The 16,945-nt window shown below is 42.9% G+C and overlaps 1 protein-coding gene across 1 annotated transcript; it reads left to right on the forward strand.

Annotated features, from left to right (window-relative positions):
* The first annotated feature begins 64 nt into the window (after nucleotides 1–64).
* Nucleotides 65–11,214, forward strand: SRGN (serglycin). Its single transcript, XM_045083442.1, has 3 exons — nucleotides 65–221; nucleotides 6,501–6,648; nucleotides 10,308–11,214. Exons 1-3 carry the CDS (start codon nucleotides 146–148, stop codon nucleotides 10,444–10,446), a joined length of 363 nt encoding a protein of 120 aa, XP_044939377.1. The 5' UTR covers nucleotides 65–145; the 3' UTR covers nucleotides 10,447–11,214.
* Nucleotides 11,215–16,945: the final 5,731 nt, after the last annotated feature.

Raw genomic sequence — 16,945 nt, forward strand, 5'->3', positions numbered from 1 at the left:
CTATTTGTTCAGGAAATCATGACGTGGGTTCTGGGCAGGGTTTGAGGTTTTGGAACTTTTTCTAAAAGGGACAGAGTGCACCCTGCTGCATTTCCTCACCGTGAGGTCAGCGTGCAGGCAGCAGAGCTGACGCTAGCCGGTCGCCATGCAGCCGCTCCTCTTTGGCAGTAGGCTCGCCCTGGCTCTTGCCCTCCTCCTGGTTTTGGATTCTTCAGTTCAAGGTAAGACCGGGGGATCTCGTCCCCCTCCCCCTCTATCTTTGCAAGCCCCGGGGTCCACACAAATGATTATATTCACTTTAAGGTACAGAATGTATTATTTCATAGGCAAGGAGGCAAAGAGAAAGGATGGAGAGGGGATGCTGAACTCTTTAATGTGAGTTTAGTTAAGAAAAATGACACCCTGAGACAGGTGTGGCCTCGTAAACTCTCACCATGCTCCAAACGTACTCTTTTATTTTTGGATGAAGAGGTATAGTTTGGGGCGCCTGGGTGGCTCAGTCGGTTAAGTAGCTGCCTTCACCTCAGGTCATGATCCCAGAGTCCTGGGATCGAGCCCCACATCGAGATCCCTGCTCCGTGGAGAGCCTGCTTCTCCCTCTCCCTTTGCCTGCTGCTCTGCCTACTTGTGTTCTCTCTCCATCTCTCTAATAAATAAATAAATAAATAAAATCTTAAAAAAAAAAGTATAGTTTATAAACTTCTAAAACCTCAAGGAAGGTCAACTGATGAGTCGCTAAACTGGACCTCTGAAACTTAATAATATACGTAGGTTAGTTAAATTGAATCTTAAATGAAAAAAGTTTTTAAAAAACTCCAGAAAGGAATACAGGAGAAGATGAACCATTGAGAGAGTATCTACCTCTCCCTAAGGGCTTATATCAGTCCCAAGTTTTAACATATTATGGTAGTGTCATAATTATTTTAACAGTGGAAAGTGATATATTTTAAAAATCAGAGTAGATTTGTGTATTTTTTCTTTTTTTAAATTGAGTTCTTAGTGAAAATTCAATTATGGTTAGACATAGTACAAACCCTCTTGGTTTAAAAAGAGACCAGTGAATTTTAGTATTTGTGCTGTTGCCCAGAGATATTACATTTGGAAATTTCTTGTTAGATTTCCTTATCATTTAGGGTTGTTTAGTCAGACTGAAACAACTTAATATCCTTATGATGAAAACAACAGAAACGACCAGTTTTTAAGAAGAATACAGTTTTTTTTCTTTTGGTAAATAATGGGATCATGTCTAAATAAGGCAGAAGGTCATGGCCTGATAAACAGACGGGAGAATTTACAGGAGAAAATTCTTTAAATTTTCCCAATTTGTGCAAGAAATAGTGACTTAAGTGACACTCATGTCCTGGATTTGTTTCTTTGAAGTGACTTCTAGTTGTCCCATTTTTACTTCTGGTGGAAATGAAATCGTACAGATAATCTCAGATATATTCATTATATATATTGGAAACTTATAAAATAATTTTTTTCTTGTTACTCAATTATTGAAGAAAATAACTGCAAATAATGTTGCTGAAACTTTTCTACTAATTATGTATTTAAAAATTTTTTTATAATCTGTCATTTTTAAAGCATAAAGCAATATTGATTTTAAGAAACAGTCTTGGGTCTTCTAGGAAAAATTTGGAGCTTTATGAAATAATTCCCTAATGTGTTCTGACAAGATCCTGAGTAGCAAGGTCTATATCTGTAGCACAAACTCGAGTGATTAGTGGGGGGGGGGGGGTCCACCTCTGCCAGAGCTAAGTCAGTCTTTATATAGTCGAGATTTCCCCCAAATATCACATTCTCTGCTAAGATTCAGTAGGTAAAACTGGAATTGAAACAGAAACATTCCTGGGCACCTGAGTGGCTCAGGACATGATCCTCGGGGACCTGGGATCAAACCCCACATCTGGCTCCCTGCTCAGAGGGAAGTCTGCTTCCCCCCTCCCTCTGCCCCAGCTCGTGCTCTCTCTCTCTTTCTCAAATAAATAAATAAAATCTTTTAAACAGCAAAAACTTTACTTACGTAGTAGGTATTCATCAGAAAGTGAAGAAACTTATGAAAACGTATAAAGTACTAGCATTTATGTCATTACCTGGTAGGTTTAGCTCTTTGTTGGAAAAGGAACCAAAAAGGATAGAGTGAATGAACTGAAAAACGAGGGTATTTCCAAAGGAGAAGTGCCCTTGGTGTTGGAATGCAATTGATCTTGCATTCACCATCTCATTTGCTCTTTAGATCAACCTCTTGAGAAATATTTGAGACTTGCTTTAGGCCGGTTACAACTAGTTAATGCTAGAAGTGGTCATCTGGTTTCAGGGTCAGAGTTAACTTTCTGTTGCAGCTTGGCCGTCTTCTAGGTAGATTAGAGATTTTCTTTCTTCCTTCCTTTCTTCCTCCCTCCCTCCCTCTTTAAATATTTTTTCCTTAAGTAGGCTCCATGCTGAGTGTGGAGACCAACAAGGGGCTTGAACTCATGACCCTGAGACCAAGACCTGAGCTGAGATCAAGAGTCAACACTTCACCCACTGAGCCACCCAGGCGCCCCTTTAAGGATTTTATTTTTAAGTAATTGTTACACCCAACATGGGACTCGAACATCTTTTTTAAAAGATTTTATTTATTTGACAGAGAGATAGTGAGAGACCACAAGCAGGGGGAGTGGGAGAGGGGGAAGTAGGCTTCCTACTGAGCAGGGAGCCTCATGTGGGACACCATCTCAGGACCCTGGGACCATGACCTGAGCTGAAGGCAGACACTTAATGACCAAGCCACCCAGGGGCCCCTTATGAGACTTGAACTTATGACTTTGAGATTTTCTTTATTTAAAACAAAAACCCTTGCTTTGACTATGGTAGACTTGCTATAAAGTTTACCACTGAATTGAGGGTTAGAGAGAAATTGAAAGTAAACTTGGAACGTTTATAGTTTATCAAACCATGCAGGGTTGGGGGAACCTTACGTGTCTTGTGGAATTGATTGTCCAATAGGAAGCAACTCCAGCTTAGTGATGTGATGCCTGTTTCAATGTTACCAAAACAATGACCAGCAAGGATCTTTTATTTTTAACCCGCCCATGACATTTTCCGCTTAAGTTGCTGTAACACACCTGTAGCAAATCTCCATTAAGAACAGGAAATTGGTAAATTGTGATGATGTTAGGGAAATTTTGATATAATCGTATAAAAAAATGCAGAGAGGAGCACTTGACTGGCTTAGTTCATAGAGCATGTGACTTACGATCTCATGGTTGTGAGTTCAAGCCCAGTGTTGGCCATGGAGACTACTTTAATAAAATAAAAAGTAAAAATAATTTTTAAGAAAGATGCAGAGGGATGACAGGAGTAATGTTCATTCTTAGAAAGGATTTTGGTAAAGCAGGACTAGTGACATTATGTATGTGTGTGCCTGTGTGTGTGTGCGTGCGCGCACACGCGTATCGTGGTGGGGACGGTGAGGGAAAGGATTCTAAATAAAACCACTCTTTTCCCTGGAATCCACCACAAAATTAACCAGCAGATCCAGCAGGTGGGGCTTTTGAGAAAGATAACCTTTGTGTCCACTAGCATTCTCCCTTTTCTTTTCTTTTTTTTTTTTCTTTCAATTACGGTAATCATAAGACATTGCTCCCAAGCAAGATAGAGTCAAGGTAGTCCCATGACAGCAGAGGCTGACACTGTTGAATTCACATCCTGCCAATACTCTTCAGTAGATACCTCAGGAACTTTGTGTCTGTAACCATGCTTTTTATTTTAGAGCTGACTGAAAATGATCAGCCCCAGATTAGATAAACTTTTTTTGGGGGGGAGGGGGAGACTTCTACAAGTTTTTAAACAGCTTCATTGAAATAGCCTTCACAAACCATACGGTTCATCCATTTAAATTGTATAGTTCAGGGCCACCTGGGTGGCTCAGTCGGTTAAGCATCTGCCTTCAGCTCAGGTCATGATCCCAGAGTCCTGGGATCAAGTCCTGCACCTTGCTCCTTGCTCAGTGGGAGTCTGCTTCTCTCCTGTCTCTTCCTCTGGCTTGTGCTCGCTCTCTCTCTCTCTCTCTCGCTCACTCACCCTCTCTCTCTCTCAAATAAATAAATACATTCTTAAAAAAATAAAGTGTGTAGCTCAATTTTTTTAATGTATATTGATAGATATATGCAACTATCACCACAGTCTCCTATCACTCCCCCAAAAGAAGCCCCTTTTTAAAAAAAAATAGATTTTATTTTTCAGTCATCTCTACACCCGACGTGGAGCTTGAACTTACAACCCTAAGATCAAGAGTCTTATGCTCCCCCACTAAGCAAGCCAGGCTCCCCAAGAAATCCCTCTATAAATTTCAAAAAACTGAGATTCTGAATTCTGGGGTGGGAGGGTGGATTTTGTATTTTAGAATTTGTTTTCACTAATTGGCTAAAGTTGTATTTGTTATGTGGGTGAAAAAATAGATGCTTCCTCCTAAAGTTTTAGTTTTGCTTTTCTGTGTAACTTCCTATCTCTGCAAACATTACCTCAGTTGCGTGCACACCAGTTGCATGTAAAAGGAGAATGCCGAGACCTACCCTGTCCAGAACAATATCCCCCGAACACTTGAAATGTGGCAAAAGTCCAAACTGGCATGTGCTGTTAAGTACAAAATAGACACCAGATTTGGAGACTTACATGAAAAGAAAGCTGTAAAATATTCATTAATAACTTTTATATTGCTTAATATATTTATATTAAGTAGCAATATCTGAATACATTGGATGAGTAAAATGTGTTGACATTAATTTCGCTTGTCCCTTTTTACTTTTAAAAATACGGCTGCTGGAACTTCCACTGAATATAACCTGTGTGTTGGTCTTAATGCTGTTGGACAGCCGTGGTCTGGCCGGCACAGAGTGTGAAGCTGGCGCCCTCTGCTGGAGATGTTGGGTTTCTACCCCATGTACAATAACAGGGCTTCTAAGTAGCGACCAGATGTTAGACTTAGGCTGTTTTGGGAAAGGATCAGAGACGGAGAAAGAAAACGAAAACATAGTAAATACCATACCTTAAGATTTGTGCTAGATGTTTTACATACTGTTATCTCGTTTGGACTGGAACTCTTTGGGGCTCTGTTATTCATCTTTAAACGACGAGAAATTGAGAATCAGGTACTAAATGGTAGAATGAGTATTTAAATTCTTGATCCCTATAAGCTGTCCACTAGCAGAGATTGGTCACTGTGGTCTTCCTCCTCCTCAGAGAAACTAGCATGCGAGAGCTCGAACCTGGTGCCAAGTGTTATTCTAAGAACCTAGCGTTTATATCTCATTATTCGATCTACGGAGGTACAGGAAGGTTAAGTAAGTTGGTCAAGGATCCACAGCCAGTAAGGGGCAGACATTGCATGTTGTCTTGCTACCTTACCTCCAGGCTCCAGGCAGTGACAGAACTAACCCATTTTGGACGACTGGCCTTCAGACCAGCGGGGAGTATGCGTCTCCCTCTGCCCCTCCCCCACTCATTCCCCCGCTTTCTCTTTCTCTCTCTCTCAAAAATAAATAAATAAAGCTTCAAAGGATATGCAGTAACGTACCACTGTCTTCTGCCTACCAATTCCCTCAGGGAGGCTGTTTGTTCTGTATTTGTTCAGAGGTTCAAGATACTTGCACGGAAGCATGTATGTAAATACAGTCTTAAAAACACACACACACGTTACCACAATGCATAGTGTTCCTTGCTTTAAAAAAATTTAATAATCTACCCTGGAGAATCGATATCAGTCTCCAGAGAGCTGATGCTGCTTTTTTTTTTTTTAAAGATTTTATTTATTTATTGGATAGAGAGAGAGATCACAAGGAGGCAGAGAGGCAGGCAGACAGAGGGGGAGCAGGCTCCCTGCTGAGCAAAGAACCAGATGTGGAGCTCCATCCCAGGACCCTGGGATCATGACTGAGCCGAAGACAGAGGCTTAATCCACTGAGCCACCCAGCCCCCGCCCCTTTTTAAGATTTATTTACTTATTTTATTTTATTTTATTTTTTTTAGAAAAGTACAGTTCACCAGTAGCAGAACTCGGATTTTACTCCAGGCAGCTGTTTGCCAAAGCCTATTATTTTTTTTTTTTTAAGATTTTATTTATTTATTTATTTGACAGAGAAGGCACACAAGTAGAGGGGTGGGGTGGGAGAGGGAAAAGCAGGCTCCCTGCTGAGCAGTGAGCCCGATGCAAGGCTCGATCCCAGGATCCTGGGATCATGACCTGATCCCAGATGCTTGACTGACTGAGCCACCCAGGTGCCCCTGCCAAAGCCCTATTCTAACCTTAAACTCTGGGCTACTTTTCAGGGTTGTTGTGAGGACAATGTGTATAAAAGGCTGGCACACAGCAGGTACACATGTTATATTTACGGTCATAAAACCGCCCACACCTTACCTTCTGCCAAATTTAGAATCAACTGAATCAAAAAGGAACAGGGTGATTAGAAGCAGTATAAGAGATACGAATTAACCATGTAGCTTCCTTGTTTGGGCAGGTTTTCCTGTGCGCAAAGCCAGGTACCAGTGGGTACGCTGCAATCCTGATGGCAATTCTGCAAACTGCATCGAAGAAAAGGGACCCACGTTCAACCTGCTTCCAGGGGAATCCGAGGGAATCCTTCCTCTGAGGACCGACCCTTCTTCGTAAGTGAACTTTCCCTTATTTTCCTTTCACCCATATCTGTTAAGATCTCGGCTTGGAGATGGGAGCGTTGTCCAGAAGGTCTTTCTTCAGCCTCTTGCTTTGATGGTTTGGCTCTCGCTGCATAGTACGTAATAAAACAGTACTGTGTTTACTGGCATTTGAGATGCGCAAGAATGCACGATTCATCTATACTTTTTTTTTTTTAAATATTTTATTTATTTATTTGACAGAGAAATCACAAGTAGATGGAGAGGCAGACAGAGAGAGAGAGGGAAGCAGGCTCCCCGCTGAGCAGAGAGCCCGATGCGGGACTCGATCCCAGGACTCTGAGATCATGACCTGAGCCGAAGGCAGCGGCTTAACCCACTGAGCCACCCAGGCGCCCTCATCTATACTTTTTAAAAAAGATTTTATTTATTTATTTGATAGACAGAGATCACAAGTAGGCAGAGAAGCAGGCAGAGAGAGAGATGGGGAAGCAGGTCCCCTGCCAAGCAGTGAGCCCGATGTGGGGCTCAATCCCAGGACCCCGGGATCATGATCTGAGCTGAAGGCAGAAGCTTTAACCCACTGAGCCACCCAGGCGCCCCTCATCTATACTTTTGTAAGGTCTTTTTGTGGGGGCAGAGACAGACATCGAGTGCTTTTCACCAGCAAGTACTGGAAACGAGTGAACATTATTTATGTAAGCAGAGCACAGTATCCATTGAAACCCAATTGGAGTCTGTCAACTGAATGGGTAAACAAAACATAGTTTTTCCATAAAGCGGACTATTATTTGGCCCAAAGAGAGAACAAACTCCTGATACATGCTATCACATGAATGAGTCCTGAAAACATTACGCAACGTGAAAGAAAGCAGATGTTGTATGATTCGGTCAACATGACATGTCTGGAATAGGCTAATCTATAAAGGTGGGAGATAGATGAGTGGTCCTGGGGGGCTGGAGGAGAGAGAGGACTAGAGAGGGGAGTACATGTGCGGGATCTTTGAGGGGCGATAAAAATGTACTGAGATTAGATAGTAGTGAAAAAGAAATTAGGGAAAGGAAGAATAAATGGCCATGACTTGTCCGAGAGCAAGCCAGACCTCTTCTTGATCAACTCAAACCTGCTTTAAACTTGCAAAAAAGATCCAACAGGAATTTGTAAGTAACCAAAATGGAATTGTCTTTGCATCAATTATTTCAATGAATATCAAAGTTATATAACACGCAGCAAAACTGTACTATGAAAAGGATTCTTGTAGAAGGCTTATTCCTTAGATTTAAAAGATTAACCGTTGAAAGTCAGTCTCCTTGAAGCTGGGTAGATCATCAAGTCCACGCCAGGTAAGACCATCATCCATCTGAGGGTCCCGGTGAAGGGTCCCGGTGACTCTCTCCATCACTGGCATTCACTGCCTGAGAGATGACGTCATCACCACCCTCAAAATGCCAGTCTGCCATCCTGCTCCTGTGCTGCCGCTTTTAGCCCACAGCATTAAGCCTGAAACTGATTTTATAACATCCTCCTTGGTTTTAACTCAGGGGTTTCCATAGTAATTCATTTAAATCTAAAATGTTAGAGGAATAACCCAAGTTCTCCAAAACAACTGTTTTGCACCATTTCTTCTCTTCTTAAATCTCTTAGATCTTCCCCTTTCCCCAGCCAGGAAAGCTTCCTTCTTACTCTCACACTCCTGACGCTTACGAATGAACCGTCTCTGCTCTTGTATCAGTCCTGGGCCCATTTGCCCTCCTGTCCATTCCATTTCCCTTCTTGCTCTGTACTGGGTGGGGAGTGAGGGCTCATCCCACTGTCTGCCTTTCTTAGGCTCCCAGGTCTGTGGCTGAGTTTGGCCAATGGAAGGCACAGGAGGGAGATGGGGGAGCAGAGGAGGCAGGGGGAGACCAGGATATTTCTTCTCAAGCCCTACCGCTGCCTCCTCCATGGCTTCTCTCCTGCCAGATGCTGGGATCAGATAATACCACCTTCTTCCATTGCCCCTCTAGCCCAGAGAGCGAGGTATTTCCTTACTGTCGCCCATCTCTGAGTTTCCTCGCTATCCGCTAGCTGGCTTCACTTCTCTAGGACGTCCGCTCTGCCGTCACTCCTCTGAGCCCAGTATCTTCTTGCTGTCGGTGTGCAGACATTCTCTAGCATCTCGTACAGTCCGGTGAACTCTGTTCTTTGATTCTGCGTCCCTTCCAGCCGTCTGCTCCTCTGCACAGGAAAACTTATCGAAAGGGATGCTTCCTATCTCCCCGCTCCTCTCCCCCTTCTGTTTGAACTCCTGTTCCCACCTTCCACTCAGAGTCCTTGCTAAGGTCGAGGTTACTCCTGCTTAACCTATCCACTGTTTACTCTCTACTCCTCTCCTGACTCAGCTTCTTAATTACCTTCAAAAACAGTTGACCGCCCCCACCCCAACCCTTCTTTCCTCCCTTTGAAATGCGTTCTTCTCTGGGCTTCCATGGCCCCACCTTATCTTGAGTTTTCTTCTGCTTCCCTGATTGTTCTTTCTCCTCTGTGCAGTATTTAATAAGTTGTTGGTGTGGCCCTGACTCTGTCCAAGGCCCTTTCTCGATCTGCAGTTTTGTTTAGGTGACCTCATCCTCTTCTGTGGCTTCCACTGTGCGTGTGCATGTGCAGGCGTGCATATGGCGCTACCGATCTGTGTTTCCAGCTCTGATCCCTTTTCCCTGACCTCACAGTGTAATTAACCTGCTGGTCACCCTCTAGTACATTAGTCTATTTCACTTCTCCGCAAGGCATTTAGCACCGCCTCGTGTTTTCCTAATTTATTCATTTTTTATTGTCTGACTTCCCCAACAAGTTCTAAATTTCTGGAGCAGGGACCTCATCTGTCAGTCCCCATTCCTAACTAGGCACTTAGAACAGGGATCGGATGTTCAATATTTACTGAATGCACGCATGAATGAAGCTCCAATCTGTTATATGGCCTGTGGATTGTTATTTTCATGGAAAACATGACCCATAGACTATAATATTAATTTTTGTCTCAGATGCTTAGTTGCCTTGTTCTACCACTGAGGGGTAACACCATTCTTCTGGTCTTTGGTGCCGAGTGGACTTCTAACCACCAAACTGAGCCCAGCTGAATGAATACACTTACTTTTTGAAAGGAAATTAATTAATTGGTGGTAAACATAATGTTTAACTAGTTAGAGAATTTCTTAAGAATGAGTTTTGTTGATATTTTATGAATTATTAGTTTTGTAGAAATTTTATGTTAGAAAAAATGTCATCTATCTAAGCTAACTTACACTTGTTTGTCCTTTCTTTAATGGAAGAAAATGGGAAAGGCTTCTTCTTCTTCTTTTTTTTTTTTTTTAAATAAATGACTCCTTAAATTTACCAAGTACAGAATTACTATGCTAGTGGTAAGAAAAGTAGCATTGTTTATTATGAGTCTGCAATGCATAGATGTTGACTGATAAATAGAATGAGTTAAGTACAAGTATAGGCAAACATGTGGAAAGGTCTGCTTTGTTTTTTGTTTCAAAGTGTTGAATAACTGGGAAACTTTTAACTTAATTTGAGCAACCAGCTGGCTGCATTAATTTTCTATCTTAAAAAATTTATTATGATTATATTCCTTAAGTCTCAAACTTTACTTTTTTTTTTTCTCCCTTTCATTTTTCTCTTACTTCAGAATGATAAGACCCCAGAAATCCAATTATGTCATCTCTCCTTTTGAGGACTATTTTATGTTTGGCTCTGGCTCTGGCTCTGGCTCTGAATCAGGATCAGGATTTGGAAGTGGCTTAATTGAAATTGAAGAAGAATACTAATCAGTAGATGAAGACAATGCATTTTATTACAACGTTCGGCCTCTGAAGAGAAATCCACCATCAGACAACTAGGACTTGGTCCAAGATGGACCAGAAGAGAATTTTATTGTGTAAAAGAGTTTCCATCTTGATGTCAGGCAGTGCATTCAATATATTTTATGTATCATAGTTAAATAATTACTTTTACAACAAAAGGTCTTATGGAAACTTTAAAACATCTGAAAAAGAAGTTTAGGTTTTATTACCTTTTTTCTCTCGTGAATTCTTAAAGCTTCCTTTATCCTATTGTCCTGGAAAATACCTGTATTTCCTTTGTATCATATTCAACCAATGTCATTATGAAATTAACTGGACCATTCTTGTCTATAAAATTGCTTTAAAGAATAAATTATACTTATTTTAAAAGTTCAGTTTGAGAAGCAAGTTGACAAGCAATATTTCATATCTAAGTCTTCAGAAACCTGACTCTGGTTGTGAATTATAGATATGCCTCTTTTCTTATGTGAAACCCAGATGCAACACATGATGAATTTATAGAGCGGCCGTTTGACAAGTCCAGTGTAAAATGTATTACTCTAATGTTACCACTGGATGTGTTTGCAGAGCTGGTGGACATTGTTCATTGAGAAGTAGGATTGCTGTTATAATTAGAAATGGAGCACCCAAAGTAAAGCACAGTATGTTCTCAATAATTCATACTGCTTTACTTTTCTCCTGGATATCTATGTATTTTCAAATCTTATCCTATTAAAGCAGAACTATAATCAACATGTTAAGCTGCCTGGGGTCTCTTGTTCTAAACTCAGGAAATAATTATTTTTTTCAGATGTTTCTAGAAGTCTTATCAACAAAGTAATCTGTGAGATTATTTTACAGAGCAAATTTTGGAACTAGAATCCAATCCTATTCACTAGCAAATCAAGCAGACAGTTATGGGAGAACAAGAAGCTTGTTCTTGTCCAAACATTTCCTCTTCTTGAAGGCTTTTCCCATCCTGGTTCCCCTGAGTTCTGAAAAGCTTGTAAGCATCATTTTCATGAATCACGCAAATCAGTCTCTGCTGAAAAGAGCCACCTTGTCCAAGGCTCCACCTTTTCCCAGGGCAGCCAGCATCTAATGACTGGTTGGTGGGAACATATGAATGCCAGGTGCTTCCCCTGAACTTCGGGTAACTCAGAAGGGCAATTGAGCTCCCTGACAGGATTGTCAACACTTTGTTGGGCCGGCTTTGCAGTGCAGTTTCTTTCTTTGCTTAGTCTTGCTTCCTTCCAGTCTCCTTCCAGGTATCCTGAGAGAGCTCCTTTAGAAACTGTCTGCCTGGCTCCATGGGGAATCCAACCTGTGATAGTTGGTGCCAGGAGGGGTGGAAGGCAGATGCGATAATGGGACTTGGGGGGCACCTGGGTGGCTCAGTTAAGCATCTGCCCTTGGCGTAGGTCATGGTCTTGGGGTCCTGGGATTGAGCCCTGCATTGGGCTCCATGCTCAGTGGGGAGTCTGCTTCTCCCTCTCCCTCTGCCATGCACTCCTCCCCCTACCCACTCCAGCCACGAGCTCGTGTGTATGCTCTCTCTCTTTCTCTCTCCCATAAATATGGAGCTAGATCCCCTGCTGCCCGGCTGGCAATGAGGACCCCATCCCTGGCCGTAGATGCAGCACAGTCCCAAGACAGGGTTACAATTAACATTTTCAGATGATGGACTGGGTTGGCACACCAGTGTGAGGGAGGGCACCCTGGTGTAGAGTACGAGGCATTGAGAAACAGGAGACAGTAGTAATTATAAAGACAATAGTATTGGATGTCTATTGCTGGAAGCAATGAAGAGTTTCAAAAGAGACAATGAAAAATCAAGGATAATGAATTAAAGGCTAACTGTGAAAACAAATGAGATCCTCCCCCACCCCTGCAAGTTTTCAGGCAGGCCTCAGAGACCCTGCAGGTCGGTTCCAGATCACCACCATAGAGTGAATAGTGCAATAAGTGAGTCAAATGAATTTTAGTCTCCCATTCCGTGTAAGAGCTATATTTCACTATACCATAGTCTATTAAGGATGCTATAGCATTGTGTCTACAAAAACAATGTACGTACCTTAATTTAAAAATAAGTTATGGCTAAAAAATGTTAACCATCCTCTTTCAGTGAATCATAATCTTTTTGCTAGTGAAGTGTCTTGTCTTTTTTTTTTTTTTAAGATTTTATTTATTTATTTGACAGGCAGATCACAAGTAGGCAGAGAGAGAGGAGGAAGCAGGCTCCCTGCTGAGCAGAGAGCCCAATGCGGGGCTCCATCCCGATCCCATGACCCTGAGATCATGACCTGAGCTGAAGGCAGAGGCTTTAAACCACTGAGCCACGCAGGCGCCCCTGAAGTGTCTTGTCTTGATGTTGATGTCTGCTGGCTGATCAGGGTGACGGTTGCTCAAGTTTGGGGTGCCTACAGCAATTTCTTAAAATCAGACAATTTTAGCCACATTGATCGACTCTCCCTTCATGGATGATGTCTCTGTCACATGGGATGCTGTTGGGTAGCCTTTTGTCCATAGTAGAACTTCTTTCAAAACTGGGGTCTGGGGATGCCTGGGTGGCTCAGTTGGTTAAGCAGCTGCCTTTGGCTCAGGTCATGATCCCAGAGTCCTGGGATCGAGTCCCACATCGGGCTCCTTGCTCGGCAGGGAGCCTCCTTCTCCCCCTGCCTCTGCCTGCCATTCTGCCTGCCTGTGCTCACTCTCTCCTCCCCCCTCTCTGATAAATAAATAAAATCTTTAAAAAAAAAAAAAAACTGGGGTCTGTCCTCTCAAGCCCTGCCTCTGCTCTAACCGTGGATGTGATATTCTAAGTCCTTAGTTGTCATTTCAGCCACCTTCATGGCATCTTCACCAGGACTAGTTCCTGTCCCCAGAAACAACTTCCTCTGCTGATCCAGAGGAAGCAACTCCCCAGCTGTTCAGGTTTGGTCATGAGTTTGTAGCCATGAAGCCCCAGCTCCAGGCTCCCCTTCTAGTTCCAGTTCTAGTTCCGGTTCTAGTTCCAGTTCTGGTTCTGGTTCTAGTTCTAGTCCCGGTTCTACTTCCAGTTTTGGTTCTGGTTCTAGTTCTGGTTCCTGTTCAGGTCTAGTTCTAGTTCCAGTTCCAGTTCCGGTTCTAGTTCTGGTTCTGGTTCCAGTTCCGGTTCCGGTTCCGGTTCCGGTTCCAGTTCCGTTCTAGTTCTAGTTCCAGTTCTAGGTCTAGGTCTAGGTCTAGTTCTAGTTCCAGTTCTGGTTCTACTTCCAGTTCCAGTTCTAGTTCTAGTTCTCTTGCTGTTTCCACCACATCTGCAGTTACTACCTCCACCGAAGTCTCCAACCCTTGAAAGTCATCCAGGAAGGTCAGAATTAACCTCTTCCACACCCTTATTCATGTTGTATTTTGACCACTTCCCACGAATCACGGATGTTCTTAATGGCATCTAGAATGGCGAATCCTTTCCAGAAGGTTTTCCATTTACTTTGTGCAGACTCATCAGAGGATCACTATCCATGGCAGCTATAGCCTTAAGAAATATATTTGTTTAAATAATAAAACTTTCAAGTCTTGTTCCAGGTCTCCTTGATCCAGTCTGCGGGATGGATGCTGTGTGATGCGTGACAACAACATTAACCTCTTTGTACATCTCCATCAGAGCTCTTGGGTGACTTGGTGACATTGTCAATGACCAGTAACATTTTGAAGTCTTTTTTTCTAAGCAAGCAGGTAGTAAACCATGTTGTAAACAGATGTGCTATCATCTAAGCTTTGCCCTATTTATAGATCACAGGCAGAGTAGGTTTAACAGAATTCTTAAGGGCCCCAGGACTTTTGGAATGGTAAATGAGCACTGGCTTCAACTTAAAGCCACCAGCTGCATTAGCCCCTTGCAAGAGAATCAGTCGGTGCCGTGCAGCTTTAAAGCCAGACATTGACTTTGATCTTGCTGTGGAAGTTCTAAATGGCATCTTCTGCCAGCAGAAGGCTGTTTTGTTTATTTTTTTTTAAAGGTTTTATTTATTTATTTGACAGATAGAGAAATCACAAGTAGACAGAGAGGCAGGCAGAGAGAGAGGGGGAAGCAGGCTCCCTGCTGAGCAGAGAGCCTAATGTGGGTCTCGATCCCAGGACCCTGAGATCATGACCTGAGCCGAAGGCAGAGGCTCAACCCACTGAGCCACCATATGCCCCGGTTTTATTTATTGAGTGCAGCGCTTTCGTGAACCATCTCGGCTTGGTCTTCTGGATAAGTTGCTGCAGCTTTAACATCAGCAGTTGCTACCTTACCTTACACATTTTTTTTTTCCTTTGAGAGAGAGAGAGTCTTAAGCAGGCTCCATGCCCAGTGTGTGAGCCCATGCAGGGCTCAATCTCCCGACCCGCGATCATGACCTGAGTTGAAATCAAGAATGGGCCGCTTAACTGACCAAGCCACGCAGGTGCCCCCTCCCCTTGCATTTCTATGTTATGGAGACAGCTTCTTTCCTTAAACCTCAAGAAGCAAACTCTGCTAGCTTCAGACTTTTCTTTTGCAGCTTCCTCCCCTCTCTCAGCCTTCACAGAATTGAAGAGAGTTAGAGCCTTGCTCTGCATTAGGTTTTGGGTTAGGGGAATGATGTGGCTGGTTTGATCTATCCAACCACTCAAACTTTCTCCATATCAGCGTAAGGCTATTTTGCTTTCTTATCATTCGTGGGTTCAATAGAGTGCCACTTTTCATTTCCATCAAGAACTTTTCCCTTGTATTCACAACTTGGCTAACTGTTGGGTGCAAGAGGCCTCACTTTCAGCCGATCCAGATTCTCAACCTGCCTTCCTCACTAAGCTTAGTCATTTCTAGCTTTTGATCTAAAGTGAGAGACATGCACCTCTTCCTTTCACTTGAACACTAAGAGACCATTGTAGTGTTATTAACTGGCCTAATTTCAATATTGTTGTGTCTCGGTATAGGGAGGCTGGAGGAGAGAGAGACACACATGGGGAATTGCCTGATAGGTGGAGCAGTCAGAACACATACAACATTCATTGATTAAGTTTGCCATCATTTATATGTGCAATTTATGATACACCAAGACAATGACAATGGTAACATCGAAGATCACTGATCACAGATCACCTTGACAAATACAATAATAATGAAAAAGTTAGAAATGTTGTGAGAATTACCACAATGTGACACAGCAAGTGAGCAAATGCTGGTGAAAAAATGGTGCTGAGAGATGTGCTCAGTACAGGGATGCCAGAAACCAATTTCTAAAAAACACAATACCTGCGAATCACAAGGACGTGAAGCACCATCAGATGGTTCTGCTTGTATTAAGAAGCTCTCTTCCATAGTAGAAGGGTAGAAGCAGCTGAGGACCAGGCCCGTGATGTAATATGAAGACTAACAGAGTTCTCCAATGTTAACTTGTCAACCTAGTCAAGTCTGTTATGTAAAGTCAGGGCCCTGATTAGGAAAAAGTGTCTCCTGAGAGAGGACATCTAGGTTGATACATTCAGATCTTGATGCCCCGGATTCCCTCAGGCCCTCTGAACTTAAGAAGAGGCCCCTTCCTTAAGAACTAATGCTTTCCTCTGACTTGAAAATGATTAAGAGGTGTGTGCCCTTCGACATCACATGGACACTCCCTCAAGGCCTATCCCCATCTTCCTTCCTAGTCCTGAGGTCAAGGACTACAGTTACAATAAAAATGAACAGGGAAACATTGGGCCTGCTAGGAAAGAAAGGTAATATACTCTCAAGATTCTGCAGGACCCAGCTGTCATGTATCTCTGCAGCTGAGTATCTGTGGGACTTAATTCTAAGAGCACTAGATTAAGGGATAAAAATAAAATGTAGAGTAGGATCAAGTAGTGTTTACCAACCTAGAAGTACTATTGTGGGATACACGTTTTAACACCCTGGCGAGAACTCCAGGAGAAGGTGTTGATGCATCGCTAAAATGGCTCTCAGAAGCTTGAAGGAAGTGACCACCCTTCTCAAGTGGATTGGAAATGCTACAGCCGCCATGGTGGGCAGTGGAAGAAGGGGTGAAAAGGTTTAAGGAAGTGAGTATGTTAAATGAACAGACCGTAAGCCTTGAAAACCCACCAGAGGACTTTGTTCTGCAGGAAGGCCCAAGCAATAAAGATATGCTGGTGAGAACGACATGTCTGAGCTCATTTTTGCTGAGCCACTGGTACGGCGCCATTTTTCAAGGAGACCTCTGTGGCAAGTTGACTGTGTCAGGCCCTTTCCATCCTGGAGGGGCCAGGGATTTGTTCTAATAGGAACAGACCTGTACTCTAGGTATGGATTTGCCTTTCTTACCCACAGGGCCTTCAACAACACCAGTATCTAAGGGTTATTGATCCTTAGAATGTCTGATCCACAAACATGATTGCATGCAACCAAAGGAGCCACTTCACAGCAAAGACTTCCGCAGTGGTACATGACCATGAGATCCACGGGTTCCATCACATCTCCCAGATGCCACCCACACAATGGAATGAT

The sequence above is a fragment of the Mustela putorius genome, unplaced genomic scaffold (assembly GCF_011764305.1).
Source record: "Mustela putorius furo isolate JIRA1106 unplaced genomic scaffold, ASM1176430v1.1 tig00000698_pilon_pilon_pilon, whole genome shotgun sequence".
Taxonomy (NCBI): domain Eukaryota; kingdom Metazoa; phylum Chordata; class Mammalia; order Carnivora; family Mustelidae; genus Mustela; species Mustela putorius.